This window comes from Oryx dammah, unplaced genomic scaffold (genome assembly GCF_014754425.2).
Source record: "Oryx dammah isolate SB20612 unplaced genomic scaffold, SCBI_Odam_1.1 HiC_scaffold_24, whole genome shotgun sequence".
Classification (NCBI taxonomy): Eukaryota; Metazoa; Chordata; class Mammalia; order Artiodactyla; family Bovidae; genus Oryx; species Oryx dammah.
Genome location: NW_024070208.1, coordinates 36,379,321 through 36,397,838, shown reverse-complemented (window position 1 = coordinate 36,397,838; position 18,518 = coordinate 36,379,321). Strand labels below are relative to the sequence as shown.

The window sequence follows — 18,518 nt, the reverse complement described above, 5'->3', positions numbered from 1 at the left end:
ATATGGAATCTATATTAAAGGAGTTGAATAAAGAATCTGTTTGGGTAACACGTTGAGGATATATGGTCAGAGTGGGTTGGGAGTATACAGTTCAGAACCTTGTAAATTGTAGTCTAAGAACTTGGTACTGCAAACAGTTAAGATGCCATTGAAAAATGTTAAACTAGAGAGCAATGGAATTGCCTTGGGTGGGGGGAATTAAAAGTAGGAATAGAACCCATTTTACTAATCCTTTGCCTAAGACAGCTGCCCAAAAGAAAAAAACCAGGGGCATATAAGAAGTGAGAGGAGTGGGAGAATGGTCTAAGCCATGGGAGGTAGAACTAGGAACTCTGAGAATGGGATAAATGTCTGTCTTCAAACATTTTCCTAATTTAGGAATTAGGAAAAACAGGGTATATAAACAGAAAAAAGAGCACAAGCCAACATATGGCTGTTGAGTGTTTAACTCTGAATAACAGGTATATGGGGATTATATCTTCTTTATACTTTACTGTATTTCAAAGCATATATATTTTTAAGAAACTAAAAGGCAGTGTAATTTTCCCCTTTTTCTGTCTTTTCAGAAATGCCTTGCCTTGCAGAATATGATGATGGCTTATGGTATAGAGCAAAGATTGTTTCCATTAAAGAATTTAATCCTCTAGCTGTCCTGGTACAATTTGTTGATTATGGATCAACTGAAAAGCTGACAGTAAACAGGTTAAAAAACAAAAAAGTAAACTTAGTTACACTAGGATTCTTAGTTCTGTGTTCTTTTTTTAATAATTAAAAAGATTTTACTTCAAAAAGCTATTTTAGAGCTACTTTGGGAGTTTGTTTTTACTCTAAAAGTTATTCTTTATTCTGGTAAGATGTACATAACATAAAATTTACTGTGTTAAAGTTTTTAAAGTAAAAAAAATTACCGTCATCCATTTTTAAGTATACAATTAATTGACATTAAATACATTCACAGTGTTGTACAACCACTGCTGTTGTACATTTTCACAACTTTTTCATAATCCCAAACAAAAACTCTGGACCTCTTAGTAACATTCTGTTCCCTTTCTCTCAGCTCCCAGTGAGTCCTATTCTACTCTCTGTATGAATTTACTTAAGTTCTTCATACAAACATAATCATACAATATTTGCCTTTTTATGTCTGGCTTATTTTACTTAGAATAACGTTTTCAGAGTTCATCCAGTTGTAGCTTGTCAGAATTCCATTACTTTTACAATTAAGTAATATTCCATTGTACATATACACCACATTTTGTTTATTCATCTGTTGATGGACACTTGGTCTGTGAATAATACTGTGGTGAACACTGACATAAAAAGATCCATTTAAATTCCAGCTTTCAACTGTTTTAGGATATGTACCTCAAAATGGAATTGCAGGATCACATGGTAATTTCATGTTTAACTTTTTGAGGAAATGCCAAAGTTTTCCATATCAGCTATACGATTTAACATTTTTACCAGCAACACACAGGAGTTCCATTTTCTCCACATCCTTGCCAACACTGTTATTTTTCCAAGTTTTGTTGTTATTTGTAATTATTTTTTAAATAGTGATATAATATACATATAAAATCTATCATCTTAACCATTTTTAAATGTATAGTTAAGTAGTGTTAACTCAATTTACATGGTTAGTGCAACCAATCTCCATAACCCTCTTCATTTTCAAAACTGAAATTAATATTGTACCCATTAAATGATTCCTCATTGTCCCTTCATCCAGCCCATCGGCCACCATTCTGCTTTCCACCTCTATGAATTTGATTATTGTAGGTATATCTCACATCTTTTTATAACTGGCTTATTTCACTTAGCATAATGTCAAGGATCAACCATGTTATAGCATGTTAGAAGTTTCTTCCTTTTTACAGCTGAATAATATTCCATCATATGTATTAAACACATTTATCCACACACCCATCAGTGGATATTTGACTGTTGTGAATGATGTTATGAAAATGGACATACAAATCTCTCTTTACAACCTTGCTTTCAGTATACTGAGAAGTGGAGTCACTGGATAATATGCTTATTCTTAGTATTTGGAGGAACCATCAAACTTCCCCAGCAGCATTTTACATTCCCACCAAATGTCCAGTGGTTCCAGTTTCTCTCTATATCCTCACCAACACTTGTTATCTTCTGGGTGGTATTTTGTTTAATAGCAGCCATGCTAATGGGTATGAGGTGATATCATATCATATGGCTTTCATTGGCATTTCCCTGATGATTAGTGATGTTGAACATCTTTTCATGTGCTTGTTGGCCATTTACAGCTCTTTGAAGAAATGTCGTTTTTAACGTGAACATATATTCTCTCATTCTGCAAGGTGCCTTTTCACTCTATTGATTGTGCCTTTTGCATAGTTTTAAGTTTTGATATAATTGAATTTTCTTCTGTTGCCTGTGCTCTTGGTCTCATATCAAAGAAATCACTGCCAAATCCAACTTCATAAAGTTTTCCCCTAATTGTGACATTCACATTTTTTTAATAGGGGTTTTTTTTATTATTCTTTAAAAAAAATTTTTTTTTAATTTTAGACTTTCTTTTGTGACAGACTGCGTCAAATCCCTCTTCATCTTATGCAGTATCCAGCCCGAGCCATAAAGGTTCTCTTGGCAGGGTTTAAACCACCCTTGAGAGACGTAGGAAAGACAAGAATACCATATTGTCCAAAGTGGAGCATGGAAGCATTGTGGGCCATGATAGACTGTCTACAAGGAAAACAGCTTTATGCTTCTTCCATGGTAAGTATTTGTCTTAACTGACCCAAGATTCTTTTGAAGCTATTTCAAGGCTCCCTAGTAATTTTCTAAAGTGCTTTACATGTAAAATGCTTTAAAGTTTATAATTCTATAAATACTATAGGATTAATTTTAAGGCTGGTTCAAATGATGTCTTAGTTTTATATAATTTATACTTAAGCTTTTGATTAGCCCTGCAATGATTTAAAATATCAGGGATGTAATGACTAAGATAAAAAATGATCCAGATGAATATTCTATAATTAAAGAACGGATAAGTCAATGAGGTTCTCAAGGCAAGAATACTGAAGTGGTTTGCCATTCCCTTCTCCAGGGGACCACATTCTGTCAGACCTCTCCACCATGACCCATCCGTCTTGGGTGGCCCCAAATGGCATGGCTTAGTTTCAGTGAGTTAGACAAGGCTATGGTCCATGTGATCAGACTGGCTAGTTGTCTGTGATTGTAGTTTCAGTGTGTCTGCCCTCGGATGCCCTCTCTCAGTGCCTACCTTCTTACTAGGGTTTCTTTTACATTGGACGTGGGGTATCTCTTCACGGCTGCTCAAGCAAAGCAAAGCCGCTGCTCCTTAGAGCAGCTGAAGTCAAGTGGGCCTTAGGAAGCATCACTACGAACAAAGCTAGTGGAGGTGATGGAATTCTAGTTGAGCAATTTCAAATCCTAAAAGATGATGCTGTGAAAGTGCTGCACTCAATACACCAGCAAACTTGGAAAACTCAGCAGTGGCCACAGGCCTGGGAAAGGTCAGTTTTTATTCCAATCCCAAAGAAAGGCAATGCCAAAGAACGCTCAAACTACCACATAATTTCACTCATCTCACACGTTAGTAAAGTGATACTTAAAATTCTCCAAGCCAGGCTTCAGCAATACGTGAACCATGAACTACCAGATGTTCAAGCTGGTTTTAGAAAAGGCAGATGAACCAGAGATCAAATTGCCAACATCTGCTGGATCATGGAAAAAGCAAGAGAGTTCCAGAAAAACATCTATTTCTGCTTTATTGACTATGCCAAACCCTTTGGCTGTGTGGATCACAACTGTGGAAAATTCTGAAAGAGATGGGAATACCAGAGCACCTGACCTGCCTCCTGAGAAATCTGTATGCAGGTCAGGAAGCAACAGTTAGAACTGGACATGGAACAACAGACTGGTTCCAAATACGAAAAGGAGTACGTCAAGGCTATATATTGTCATCCTGCTTATTTAACTTATATGCAGAGTACATCATGGGAAACACTGGGCTGGAAGAAGCACAAGCTGGAATCAAGACTGCTGGGAGAAATATCAATAACTTCAGATATGCAAATGGCACCACCCTTATGGCAGAAAGTGAAGAGGAACTAAAAAGCCTCTTGATGAAAGTGAGAGAGAAGAGTGAAAAAGTTGGCTTACAGTGATCATGGCATCTGATCCCATCACTTCATGGCAAATAGATGGGGAAACAGTGGCTGACTTCATTTTTCTGGGCTCCAAAATCAGCCATGAAATTAAAAAACACTTACTCCTTGGAAGAAAAGTTATGACCAACCTAGACAGCATATTAAAACGCAGAGACATTACTTTGCCAACAAAGGTCCGTCTAGTCAAGGCTATGGTTTTTCCATTGTTCACGTATGGATGTGAGAGTTGGACTATAAAGAAACCTGAGCGCCAAAGAATTGATGCTTTTGAACTGTGGTGTTGGAGAAGACTTTTGAGTCCCTTGGACTGCAAGGAGATCCAACCAGTCCATCCTAAAGGAGATCAGTCCTGGGTGTTTGTTTATTGGAAGGACTGATGTTGAAGCTGAAACTCCAATACTTTGGCTACCTAATGTGAAGAGTTGACTCATTTGAAAAGACTCTGATGCTGGGAAAGACTGAGGGGAGAAGGGGACAACAGAGGATGAGATGGTTGGATGGCATCACCAACTCAATGGACATCGGTTTGGGTGGACTCCAGAAGTTGGTGATGGACAGGGAGGCCTAGTGTACCGTGGTTCATGGGGTCACAAAGAGTTGGACACGACTGAGCAACTGAACTGAAATGAACTGAAGTCAGTGACACTGTTTCCACTGTTTCCCCATCTATTTCCCATGAAGTGATGGGACCAGATGCCATGATCTTCGTTTTCTGAATGTTGAGCTTTAAGGCAACTTTTTCACTCTCCTCTTTCACTTTCATCAAAAGGCTTTTTAGTTCCTCTTCACTTTCTGCCTTAAGGGTGGTGTCATTTGCATATCTGAGGTTATTGATATTTCTCCCAGCAATCTTGCAGATGGTGATTGCAGCCATGAAATTAAAAGATGCTTACTCCTTGGAAGGAAAGTTGTGACCAACTTAGATAGCATATTCAAAAGCAGAGACATTACTTTGCCAACAAAGGTCCATTTAGTCAAGGTTATGGTTTTTCCAGTAGTCACGTGTGGATGTGAGAGATGGACTGGGAAGAAGGCTGAGTGCCAAAGAATTGATGCTTTTGAACTGTGGTGTTGGAGAAGACGCTTGAGACTCGTCCTTTGGACTGCAAGGAGATCCAACCAGTCCATTCTAAAGGAAATCATGTCAATCTATGCCAAAACCAATACAGAATTGTAAAGTAAAAATTAAAAATAAATAAATTAATTTAAAAAATAAAAAAAATAAAGGAAATCAGTCCTGGCTGTTCTTTGGAAGGACTGATGGATGCTAAAGCTGAAACTCCAATACTTTGGTCACCTCATGCGAAGATTTGACTCATTGGAAAAGACTCTGATGCTGGGAGGGATTGGGGGCAGGAGGAGAAGGGGACGACAGAGGATGAGATGGCTGGATGGCATCACCAACTCAATGGACATGAGTTTGAGTGAACTCCGGGAGTTGGTGATGGACAGGGAGGCCTGGCGTGCTGTGATTCATGGGGTTGCAAAGAGTCAGACACGACTGAGCAACTGAACTGAACTGAATTCAGTGAGGGGAACGTGTAAACCACTAATAGAAGTAGAATGAATTAAGTGTGAATCAAACAAATACAGGTATTTGCAGGTGAGACGTAGGGAGAAGCAGGAATGATATCTATCTGAAGCAAAAAAGACACAGATGTGTATAGCGGACTTTTGGACTCAGTGGGAGAGGGAGAGGGTGAGATGATTTGGGAGAATGGCATTGAAACATGTATAATATCATGTAAGAATCGAATTGCCAGTCTATGTCCGATGCAGGATATGGCACGCTTGGGGCTGGTACGCAGGGATGACCCAGAGAGATGATGTGGGGAGGGGGGTGGGAGGGGGGTTCATGTTTGGGAACGCATGTACACCTGTGGTGGATTCATGTCAATGTATGCCAAAACCAATACAGAATTGTAAAGTAAAAACTAAAAAAATAAATTAATTAATTTAAAAAAAAAAAAAAAGATTGGAATATGGTATTTGAGCCCCTGCCCAGTAGAGTACGACAGGGGAGAAGTAACATTTAAACTGCGTCCTAAAAGTTGGAAAAATTAGAACGGAATTGTGGTCAAAATCAGAGAAAGTGGTTTTCATGGTACCCATAATTATACTAATTTTGAATTGTTTAATGTAATAGAACTGTATGAAAAGGTTCAAATAAGAAAATCCAGGTCATGCTCAGTATTAATATGCTTTCTACTTTAGAGGCTTAGACACAAAAGGGAGACCCACAAACTCTGACCTGTACCCATGTTTAATAACACAGCTGTTTTAAAACTGGAAAATTATACACCAAAACTGCTGTTTTTAAGTGTCATAAAATCTAGTATTTATATATTTTATGTATTATAAAATCTAATATTTTATATATTTAAATATTATAAAATCTTCCGGAATGACAACACAAGTGGTGCCACAACTGTCCCTTTAGATGGAAACATGTTCTTGGTTCAGCTTCATCCTCACCACTATTGTTTCAGCCCAACTTGCACTGATTTGAGGACCTGAGATTTGGGGATTTCTGATATATTGGCTGTGGCAAAAATGAGCTCTTAATGAACTAGTGCTGTTACTAGAAAGTGCTTTTCGAAGACCTCTGTACACATCACACTCCTGTGTGTGCAGTAAAGAGCTTATGCAAGGTTTCTCTCAAGAAGCCAGTGAAAATACTAGCAGACCAAGTAAGTGTTCTTACAAATACATGTGTATTCACCTCATGAACAACAATCGAAATGTGGTGTGTGCATAAAGGTATACTTTATGTGTACAGTGCAAATGAATTTTAACAAGGAAGGTACTATGAGAGCCCACTGGCTCAATCCAGGAAAGCTTTGGGGATGAGTAACATTTCAAATAAAGTAGAAGATGGAAGGAATGGAATTTAGCAAGAAACCATCACAGATACCTTTGAAAGGACATAGTACCAATTTATAAACAAACTTAAGAGAATGCCTTGTCTCTCTTGCCAGCTGTAGGAGGAAACAGGCAGCAAAGACATGATGGTATTTTCTTGACAAAGATCTTTTCATTTTAGGCTCAGGTATCAGAACAAATGGTGACTTTATATGAAGATAAACAGTATCCAATTCATATGTCATTAGTAGAAATGGGGCTTGCAGAACGAGATGAATGATGTAAGTACCATGATTTCTTGTTCATCCTTACAGTCAGCTTCAGGCACAGCACTGACACAGCAGAGATTCACGCTATTTCTCAAAGGAATGACAACCAAGCTCAACAAGAATCTCTCTTCTAGATTTCTCCTTAACAGGCCCTTCTATACTACTGAGTGTCAGTATCAGAAAGGTTCCATAGTTGTGAAAATGCTGGGACCAAACAGCTGTCCTGATTGTTCATGGTACCAGATAGTTTCGGGGTGTAAGGAGGAGAGCAGAACTGAAAATAATTGAGCCTCGTAACTCTTACCTCTGCATATGGTACTACTGGACAACCAGTGTCCTAATAACAAAGATCATTAGGGTTAATCAGTAAACAGCTCATACTCTATCCATTCACATAAGTGTAACACACGATTTAGTAACTAGATTTGAACATTAAGCAGAGGTTTAAAATAACACATTCTGTTTTTCAGGTATACAGTACAGAGCATCTGTAGAAGCCCAGAAGAAAGTTTTCTGTTACAATGTAGACCATTTCAGACTTATTTCCTTCATTTGTTCTGTAATACTGCTGGGCTTTTTTTTTCCTTACATGTTGAACTGTTAACTGTTTGAAAAAAGTTAATAAATATTTGCTTTCAAGTATTTACTTATTTTAATTTTTAAATATTTTAGCCACATTAGGAAAAATATTTCCTATATATTCAGTTTAAGAAATAAGACACTGTCAGCACAGGTGTAGGTGCCTGTTCTACCCTTCCCCAATCATTCTCTTACCTACAAAGGAGGTGAATACTGTGAATTTGGCATTTATTGTGCTTATATACCTTGGAGAAGGGTATGGCAACCCACTCCAGTATTCTTGCCTGGAGAATCCCATGGACAGAGGAGCCTGGTGGGCTACAGTCCATGAGGTCGCAAAGAGTAGAACACAACTGAAGCAACTTAGCACATGCTTATATATGTCTTTATAATTTTACTGTATATGTAAGCATCTATAAACAATATACAGTTCTGTATATTTTTAAGTATGTGCAGTATCACACAGTTGCCTTTCTCCCTACTTTATTTACAGTCTTCTATCCATACTGATATGCATAGCTCTGTTTTATTCACTTGCATTGTTACATCCCTCTATGCACATCATTTATTCTGTTAGATCTTTAGGTTGTTACCAGTTTTTTCTCAATTATTCTACAGTAGGACCCTCTCTGTACCTATGAGTGGTTTTCTAGTGAATATACTTACTAATGGAATTTACTAAGTCCTGAGGTAATTGTTTTTCAAACTAACTCTACCATTAGTAATCTTGAGTTCCTTGCTGACATGCAGTGTGGCCAGACCATTATTTGCCAGTTTATGATACTACTATAAAGAGATACTTCATTTTTGTAATATGCATTCACTGGTTTAGTTGCTTGTTTATTGCTGATTCGTATCTTTTGTAATTTTAACTAGTAAGGTTTCTTAATGTATTTGGGTTATTAATCCTTTGTCAGATATGTGTATTTTTTCCTAGTCTGTGACTTTTTTGGGAGGGCTATCTTTGGACAAACTTTTGACTCATTAACCTTTAAGGTTTATGCTGTGTCTCATTTAAAAGTCTTTCTCAAGGGTGGACCTTGTGATCTAGGGGTTAGAATTTGGCACATTCACTGCCGTGGCCTGAGTTCATTCCCGGGTTGGGGAACCTGAGATCCCAGAAGCTGTACAGTGTGGGCCCCCCAACCAGAAACAAAAATGGCTTTCTATCCTGAGGTTCAGTTCAGTTCAGTCGCTCAGTTGTGTCTGACTCTTTGCGACCCCATGAATTGCAGCACACCAGGCCTCCCTGTCCATCACCAACTCCCGGAGTTCACTCAAACTCATGTCCATCGAGTTGGTGATGCCATCCAGCCATCTCATCCTCTGTCATCCTCTTCTCCTCCTGCCCCCAATCCTTCCCAGCATCAGTCTTTTCCAGTGAGTCAACTCTTCACATGAGGTAGCCAAAGTATTGGAGTTTCAGCTTTAGCATCAGTCCTTCCAAAGAACAGCCAGGACTGATCTCCTTTAGAATGGACTGGCTGGATCTCCTTGCAGTCCAAGGGACTCTCAAGAGTCTTCTCCAACACCACAGTTCAAAAGCATCAATTCTTTGGCACATCTTTCTTCATAGTCCCACTCTCACATCCATACATGACGACTGGAAAAACCATAGCCTTGAGTAGATGGACCTTTGTTGGCAAAGTAATGTCTCTGCTTCTGAATATGCTGTCTAGGTTGGTCATAATTTTCCTTCCAAGGAGTAAGTGTCTTTTAATTTCATGGCTGCAGTCACCATCTGCAGTGATTTTGGAGTCCAAAAAAATAAAGTCTGACACCGTTTCCCCATCTATTTTCCATGAAGTGATACCATGATCTTCATTTTCTGAATGTTGAGCTTTAAGCCAACTTTTTCACTCTCCTCTTTCACTTGCATCAAGAGGCTCTGTAGTGCCTCTTCACTTTCTGGCATAAAGGTGGTGTCATCTGCATATCTGAGGTTATTGATAGTTCTCCCAGCAATCTTGATTCCAGCTTGTGCTTCTTCCAGCCCAGCGTTTCTCATGATGTACTCTGTGTATAAGTTAAATAAGCAGGGTGATAATATACAGCCTTGATGTACTTCTGTTCCTATTTGGAACCAGTCTGTTGTTCATGTCCAGTTCTAACTGTTGCTTCCTGACCTGCATATCGGTTTCTCAAGAAGCAGGTCAGGTGGTCTGGTATTCCCACCTCTTTCAGAATTTTCCAGTTTATTGTGATCCACACAGTCAAAGGCTTTGGCATAGTCAATTAAGTAGAAATAGATGTTTTTCTGGAAGTCTCTTGCTTTTTCCATGATCCAGCGGATGTTGGCAATTTGATCTCTGGTTCCTCTGCCTTTTCTAAAACCAGCTTTTCTAAATCCTGAGATTACATAAATATAATTTCTTATTTTCTCTGAAGACTTTTAACACTGCCTGGTTGTTTCTCAGGCCCCGCCTTTCTCACATGTCCTGTTTTGACCAGATAGATATCACCCTGATTACAGCTGCTTTCTCCTCCCATGAGATTTGCACTCGCAGAATGAACTCTTCCTACCTGTTTGACTGATTGACTTCTATATTCCCTCATTGTTTTAACTTCCCATTCTGTGACCTTGGTGGTAGATAAAATGCTTTAATTTCAGCACTGATTGAGTATAGTGAGTGGAGAAATGATTCCTCCTTCAGTGATGTTTCTGAGCATGACCTTGATAGGGCTGACAGGCAGTAGGAAAATCTGTGTGATAAAAACTATGTGATACTGTATTTCTTGTACTTCCTGGTTTTCATAGCCATCACCAACCATAGAAAGCATCCCCTTATTAAAGTCTATGCTGCTTATGACCATAGAAGACAAGGGAGATGAATTAAAAATGAAAGCTGCCCTGTTCATTTCAAACATAAAAAGCAAGAAGTTTTATGCTCTAAAGTCTTTTCTATTTATTTATATACACACACAGACGCGCACACACAGAGTACATAAATTAAACCACAGAATCCACAAGAAATGTACATTTCTTTTTAACAAGAAAATCAAGTTAGTGTCATTTCATGATGAGTCACACAATTTTCATGACAGTTTTGTGTCCATGAGAACATTACCGTCCTTGTCTTTCATTCTTACTCGACCAGATGTGTACTTGGTCTCCTGATGCCCGTTTGTGTACACAGTTTTCACAGTGCCGTCTGGATACTCCCGTCTCTTGAACTGGGCCGTATGCAGTTCTCTTTGGCCATTATTAAACTCTATGATTTTGTTGCCATCTCTGTAAATTTTAAATAGAATTTAATTCCTTTATAAAAACATGAAGAGTATAGCAGGAGAAATCTGGCAGTTACTCCTCCTCCAAGAGTATCCCTGGTCCTTATTTTAAGAATAATGTCCCATTATAAAACAAAGCTAGGGTGCTGAAGTTGAGAAGCTGTCAAACTTCTCAACACAGAATGTTTTTTTCTATTTTGGTTATTTCTCAAATTTCGTATGAACACATGTGTGGCTCTCTGCCACATACAAAGGTTAGAGAGCCACTGCTCTAGTAAGTATGGCCCTGTGGTGTCTGTATCACCCAAGAGCTCACTAGAAATGCAAATTATTTGAGTGGGGCCCAGCAACAAGCCCTTGAACAGTCCCTCCAGATTCAGATGCACCCTGAAGTTTGAGAATCACTGCTGTAAGTGAAAAACAGCAGTTACCCTGAATGAATTGCACATTTGAAAGCTACCAAGAGAATAAAAGTTTTTATGACAAGAAAAACATGTAATTATGTGTGATGATGGATGTTAACTAGACTTTTGTGATCATTCTGCAGTATATATAAATATCTAGTAAATTTTTGTGGTACACCTGAAACTAATGTCATATGTCACACCTCAATTTAAAAATGATAATCCTGAATGAACTAATAACATTGGATGTGTCTGAGTACAGACGAGAAAAGACTGGCCATGAGATTAAATAGATGGCTCTAGGGAAGTTTTCATAAGAGTCAAAATTGAGAAGTTTCTGATGAAATCTATACTGTACACATAAGCTTTTCCTCAAATTTTATTTAGTTGAGCACCAGATAAAGAGCACCAGATTTCAGACCACAATAAGGGAAAAAGTCATGACCATAAGGAGTTCCTACATTATTGCCAAGTTTACATCACATAGTTCAAGTTAATGGGTACTTAACTGCTACACTCCAGGAAACGAGGGTATAATTAAAAATAGGACTGGATCTGACAAACCTCTATTATGGTTTTAATTATAATGGAACCTATAAGATGCTCTTCACTGTGAATTAAAGAAGTCATCTCTGACTTGAAGAAATTTAACATTCAGAAGGATAAAGAAAAATTGTTAATTTGGAATTGGCTTAGAGAGGCCAGAAGAGTAAAGTGCTTAGGCTGGGACAGGAAGACCCAGAAAATCAAAATACAGAGTCCAGTTATTCTTAACAATTGACAGGGAAGCTTCCCTTCTGTGTCTCACTCACTGTTTTCAAATTTCACCAAACTTATTTCTAAATAAGTATCTGCCATCCTTTTGTGAAGTGTTCTTTAGATATCCTTTAGATCGCTAGGCTAAAGACTAAGCAAACATTCGAATCCATTGGTCTCAAACTTGTCTAAAATTCTAAAGTGCTGCAAACACATCTTAGCTGCTTTCAGATTCTGAACTCAACTAAAATGTTGAATGACTTATTAAAGTTTCAGATTTTTAAACTTCATTACTGATTGAAAGTTGAAAACCAGAAACCAACTTAACAGGTAACATACCGTTGTACTCTGACAACTGTACCATCTGGGAAAATGCTCTCTTCTTGTCCATCAGCAAACAAGTTTTTGATAGTCTGGTCAGGAAATGTGATTTCTTTTCTTCCATCTGGAAAATGTTTTTCTGTAAGAAAGGGGGTTATTATAAATATTTTATTTTTAAAGGAAGGAAGAATTTAATAGAACTGAGAAGGCAGAGCAAGTTCTCACCTATTTGGCCATTAGAGAAATGTAGAACTTCCAGCCCTTCTGGGAATGTGGTGTGGGCAGTCTGCGTGGCTGCATAGTAGTAGATCTGTAAAGACAGGAAGTCAGCGCTGCCACTCCTTCAGGGGTGTTTATGCTACAGAGAAAACAGACCTGTGGAAACCTACCACTCTCCCATCTGGCATGACCTGCTTGATGTCACCGTTGAAGAAAGTGACAGTGACGGTCTCCCCATCTGCACTCACTTCCTTTCGCGTTCCATTTGGAAACAACACAACATGGCACCCATTCTTATAAACCTTCTCTATCTACAAAAAAGAAAACCAAACTAGCAAATATTTCCTGAGACCACATGACAAAAACGTCCCTAATTCTTATAAATCACTTACTTTGATATTTTCACAATAAAAATTAAAATATTTCTCAGAGAGAAAAGTTACAATTCAAAACAATCAACTTCACCTATTAGCACGTCATGTCCATTCTTAAGTCACCTATTCCCCCCAAACTTTTCAGTTGATTTTTTAGGCAACCTTCAGATTATCACTTCAGCTCTAAACACTTCAACAAATCTCTCTACTGGAATAGTAACATAACCAAACTATTATCATCCCTAACACTATATCATAACCTTTACACTGTTTTTCTTAAATTCGCCAAAAAAAAAGGCTTTGTATGGTTTACTTGAGTATGGATGAAAATAAGGTACACACACACTTGGGCTGATGTATCTCTCCAATCTCAGTTTTTAATGGTCCCTTCATTTACCCATTTTAATGCCAACTGTTGAAGGAATGAAGTCACTGAACATATAATATTGACCACATTCTGGATCTGGCAAATTACTTTTCTACTTTTGTGTCAGTTAACATATTCTCATATCCTGTTTTTTGTTAAAAAAACCCAGTAGTTACTCTCAAGGCTTGATTACATTCCAGGTGAATTATTCTGATGAGTGCCTTTTAGGTACAGCACTGGGCTCTGTATGACAGCGTGTCCATAAATTCAGTAAGTACGCAGCTGCCTCATGACCTCAGCACTGACTGGGTGGCATCATGAGACCCGTCAAACTTTCATCTGAGGTTTCAGCAGCCACTGATGACTGCTGCCAAAGACCCTTCCTTTCATTAGACCTTGTACACTGGTGATATCCTAATTTTCTCATTCCTCTTCTAAAAAAGAAAACCCTTCCTCATCAACGATTTGTTACCCGAAAGTAAAGTGTTGCTTTTGAACTGTGGTGTTGGAGAGGACTCTTGAGAGTCCCCTGGACTGCAAGGAGATCCAACCAGTCCATCCTAAAGGAGATCAGTCCTGGGTGTTCATTGGAAGGACTGATGTTGAAGCTGAAACTCCAATACTTTAGCCACCTGATGCGAAGAGCTGACTCATTTGAAAAGACCCTGATGCTGGGAGGGATTGGGGGCAGGAGGAGAAGGGGACGACAGAGGATGAGATGGCTGGATGGCATCACCCACTCGATGCCCATGAGTTTGGGTGAACTCTGGGAGTTGGTGATGGACAGGGAGGCCTGGCGTGCTGTGGTTCATGGGGTCACAAAGAGTCAGACACGACTGGGCAACTGAACTGAAAGTAGAGTGTACAGGAAAACTACTTTAGGATAGAGGTAACAACTTCCTTCTGATTGCTGGTCTTTGTCCTTCACTCATTCCTCACGATGCACAGTGAACTTCAACCTTCTCATTTCTATTAAAGTGGATCAAAGAACCTAGAAAAGTACATGTTCTAGAAACCTAAGGAAAAATCCCCTCACCACCACCTCAGTAACCCTGTTTCTGTCCCTTCCCTTGTCCTTCATTCTTTAACTGGAGCACCTAGCCAGGCTGTTCCCACTCAGAACGTTTCCTAAGCACAGGAATAATACTGTTGGGCTGAGGCAGAGAAGCAGCTAATCCAGGAAATATTTAAGGATAGGTAGGAGATGGAACAACAGACTGGTTCCAAATAGGAAAAGGAGTACGTCAAGGCTGTGTATTGTCACCCTGCTTATTTAACTTATATGCAGAGTACATCATGAGAAACGCTGGACTGGAAGAAACACAAGCTGGAATCAAGATTGCCAGGAGAAATATCAATAACCTCAGATATGCAGATGACACCAACCTTATGGCAGAAAGTGAAGAGGAGCTAAAAAGCCTCTTGATGAAAGTGAAAGAGGAGAGGGAAAAAGTTGGCTTAAAGCTCAACATTCAGAAAACGAAGATCATGGCATCTGGTCCCATCACTTCATGGGAAATAGATGGGGAAACAGTAGAAACAGTGTCAGACTTTATTGTTTTGGAATCCAAAATCACTGCAGATGGTGACTGCAGCCATGAAATTAAAAGACGCTTACTCCTTGGAAGAAAAGTTATGACCAACCTAAATAGTATATTCAAAAGCAGAGACATTACTTTGCCAACTAAGGTCTGTCTAGTCAAGGCTATGGTTTTTTCTGTGGTCATGTATGGATGTGAGAGTTGGACTGTGAAGAAGGCTGAGTGCCGAAGAATTGATGCTTTTGAACTGTGGTGTTGGAGAAGACCCTTGAGAGTCCCCTGGACTGCAAGGAGATCCAACCACTCCATTCTGAAGGAGATCAACCCTGGGATTTCTTTGGAAGGAATGATGCTAAAGCTGAAGCTCCAGTACTTTGGCCACCTCATGCGAAGAGTTGACTCACTGGAAAAGACTGATGCTGGGAGGGATTGGGGGCAGGAGGAGAAGGGGACGACCAAGGATGAGATGGCTGGATGGCATCACCGACTCGATGCACATGAGTTTGGGTGAACTCCAGGAGTTGGTGATGGACAGGGAAGCCTGGCATGCTGTGATTCATGGGGTTGCAAAGAGTCGGACACGACTGAGCAACTGAACTGAACTGAGTGTATAGAACTGAGGCTTTTACAAGTACTAGGGATTACCAAGACTTTCAGTCGTATCTGGGGAAAGAACAAGAAGTTTATACAATGGGACTGTACTCCTCCCCTTGTTGCATCTCTCAGTTAGAAATGGCAACTAAATGCATTTTCATTTATCAAGTGTTTTCAGAGGAGTCCAAAGGTTCAGGCTGAGGATATGTACCAAAGCATTGAAGACCTTAAGCCCCATCAAGTCTCAAAAGTCAATGATTTTAGAATCTGTTTCAATTATATTTTAACCCGTCTTTTTTTTATTTAAAAAAAAAAAAAAGTAACCTTTCCATCAGGATGGCTGATTTCTCCCTCAATTTCCTCTTTTTCATCCTCCTCTTTATAGTCAGGATCTGGAAAGTTCACTGGTTCAGGCAGCTCTCTGGGTGAGGCTGTCTATAAGGACAAGAGGCTCTTAGTCTGTGCTATATGACATGTAATAAAAATCTCAAGCAGCTAACAACTTTAACACTTATGTCCAAAAGCCAGATTTCACTATTATAGGATTCTATGGCTAGTGTTAGTGTTGTATAGAAAATCTTTACGATGTTAAGTAAAAAGCTTCCTTTAGAAATGGAAACTTAAACCAGTCCACTAATCAACTGTAAGCCTAAGAAATATGTCTGAATATATAAAAACAAAGATTTACCTGTCCCTTCTCCGAGCTGCCTAAATCACGAGGCTCAGACTTGGATCTTTGAGATGAATTGCCTGTTAGAATATTATTGTCAGAGTTAGTTTGATTATTTAATTGAAAGATTTTAGTTTACTCAATACTATGGTCAAACATTTCCTTAGTTCACTCTTATTTACCCATTATTTAAGAAAGTTTTATTATTTTTCTTTACTAATTCCTAGTTCTTCATTATATACATTTAAATGCTTATTCAAATACTTAAGTCCTGATGACCAAGAAAGACAAAGACAGTATCCGTTTTCTGAAAGTTTACAACCTCTTTCTGGAGAAAGAGACACATGCTCGCTCAACCAACTTAACAGATAAACCTGAAGGTACTCTGGAAACAGTCACCAGGAGCTTTAGTTAAGAGGGCAGAAATGGAGAACAAAGAGTAGAAGCATCCAGAAAGACACAGAGAATCTGGCTTGAAAAAGAAGCTGGATAGACCTAATGGCTATGGTCTAAACTTTTTAGATCATGACCAATACACCCAATTATACTGTGTATTAGTACACACATTATAAAATAAGCATACATGCGTGTACGTGCTCACACATAGACACCACATCACCACAGAAGCAACAAACTGAAGTTAGGTTAAAAAGGCACTAAAGTTCTAATACTGTCTTCCTATGTGCCAATGGATAGTAGTCCTAAATTTGAAGGGTTTCAAGCTCAAGTGCCAGGATCTGACTTAAATGTAAAAAACCAGAATGGATCCTGAATGCTCCAAGAATGGAGAAGAGCAAAGGTAGAGGGTCCACTAAGCAGGCTGTGGGCATCTGTGGAGATGGCAGTTTGTGTGCTGTGTCAAATAACCGACCCAAGGATCCCAAGTTGCCAGGTACTAGCAATTTCATTACACTTCAACATACTTAATCAATTCAGAAAAACATCAACATCAGAGGAGATTCGTTTAAGGATGGATGGGAATGCAGGGGAGTGGGGAGTAAAGATAAAAGGAATCAAGGAGCACACATAGGTTTTGGCTAAATGACCAACTTCCCCCACGTCACAAGTACAAAAACCACACTGCAGTCTGAGCTCTGTGTTAACATCACCTCTGAATCCTGTAATCACCCTCCACAGAAGAGACTAATATCCTCATTTTATAGGCAAGAGGACTACCCATAAAGAAGTGAAATTCAACTACATTAAAGAAAGAAACTGAGGAACTTTTAAGATGACATCAGCGTCATGGCAGCTAAGCCATTCTTTCCCCTTAACAACTAACTTGACATTTGTAACTGAACAAAACAGCCCCAACGCCTTACACCCAGGGATCTGGGGGGATTCTTGCCCACCTGTGCATCTGAAGATAGACCAGACCTCAGTAGGAGTTGTGGACCCAAGGGACTCAGCAAACCCGTCCCATCCCCACTCACTACGGGAGGAAAAGCCTGGAGAGAGTGGACCTGAAGACGTCCAGGGTAGACGAGCAGGCTACCAGGGCAGGACAGAGACAAGTTTGTACGCAGAGCAGAGGGGAACCCGAGACAGCTGCCCCCAGCCCAGGGGACAGTGCGTGGACCTGAGCTGTGTGGTGGTGGCAAACCACCTCTCCCGAGGAGGACATGGAAAGCTTGAGTGGGGAGCAGCTGCCCAGCCGCCTGCCATGTGGCTCACAAGCTGCTTTCTCTCCAAGAGCACCTGAACTGAGGAGGGACTGGACCTCCACGACTAGGGGGAGTCAGGAAAAGAGGAAGGGAGCAGGTAAGAACATCATTGACATGGAGGGATGCAGCTCCTGCTGTCCACTGCAGGACCTCTAATGGAGGTCCACCCATGCCACTCAAGGGTTGCCCCCTGGGCCCACGGGCACCTCAGGACCCTGAACCCCCACCCCCAGTGCTGCCAGCTCCTAGTGTGTCTGCATAGAGTGCTCAGAAAATAGGCCACAGTCAGTCTGTGGACAGGGAAGGAAGCACAAACTTGAGCTATGGCCCTACCTCCTGGAAAACAAAGGTTTCTAGCAGCCAGCCTGGTGAATTGAAGGAACCAATGAAGTCATAAAAGCTTTGTTAAGGAAGTATCTGCTACTTCAAATTCTGGAGGTGAAGAATTCAGTGACAGATGAAGAATGCAACAGAGAGCATCTACTGCAGAGCAGACCA

At 39.7% G+C, this 18,518-nt stretch overlaps 2 protein-coding genes across 4 annotated transcripts in view; one reads left to right on the top strand and one right to left on the bottom strand.

Annotated features, from left to right (window-relative positions):
- Nucleotides 1-7,388, top strand: part of RNF17 (ring finger protein 17) — a 115,783-nt gene extending 108,395 nt beyond the window's left edge. The window contains exons 34-36 of the mRNA XM_040266846.1: nt 567-702; nt 2,565-2,754; nt 7,216-7,388. Coding sequence (XP_040122780.1) covers nt 567-702; nt 2,565-2,754; nt 7,216-7,314 — 425 coding nt within the window. The 3' untranslated portion in view covers nt 7,315-7,388. The remainder of the gene's footprint in view (nt 1-566; nt 703-2,564; nt 2,755-7,215) is intronic.
- Nucleotides 7,389-10,763: 3,375 nt separating this feature from the next.
- Nucleotides 10,764-18,518, bottom strand: part of CENPJ (centromere protein J) — a 34,016-nt gene continuing 26,261 nt past the window's right edge. For 2 of the 3 annotated variants that reach the window (XM_040266843.1, XM_040266844.1), the window contains 6 exons: nt 16,375-16,436; nt 16,011-16,121; nt 12,981-13,121; nt 12,817-12,901; nt 12,610-12,730; nt 10,764-11,114 (listed from right to left, as the gene is read on the bottom strand). In XM_040266843.1, coding sequence (XP_040122777.1) covers nt 10,919-11,114; nt 12,610-12,730; nt 12,817-12,901; nt 12,981-13,121; nt 16,011-16,121; nt 16,375-16,436 — 716 coding nt within the window. In that variant the 3' untranslated portion in view covers nt 10,764-10,918. Of the gene's footprint in view, nt 11,115-12,609; nt 12,731-12,816; nt 12,902-12,980; nt 13,122-16,010; nt 16,122-16,374; nt 16,437-18,518 lie in introns of those variants that run through there. The other variant, XM_040266845.1, reaches the window with a different exon arrangement.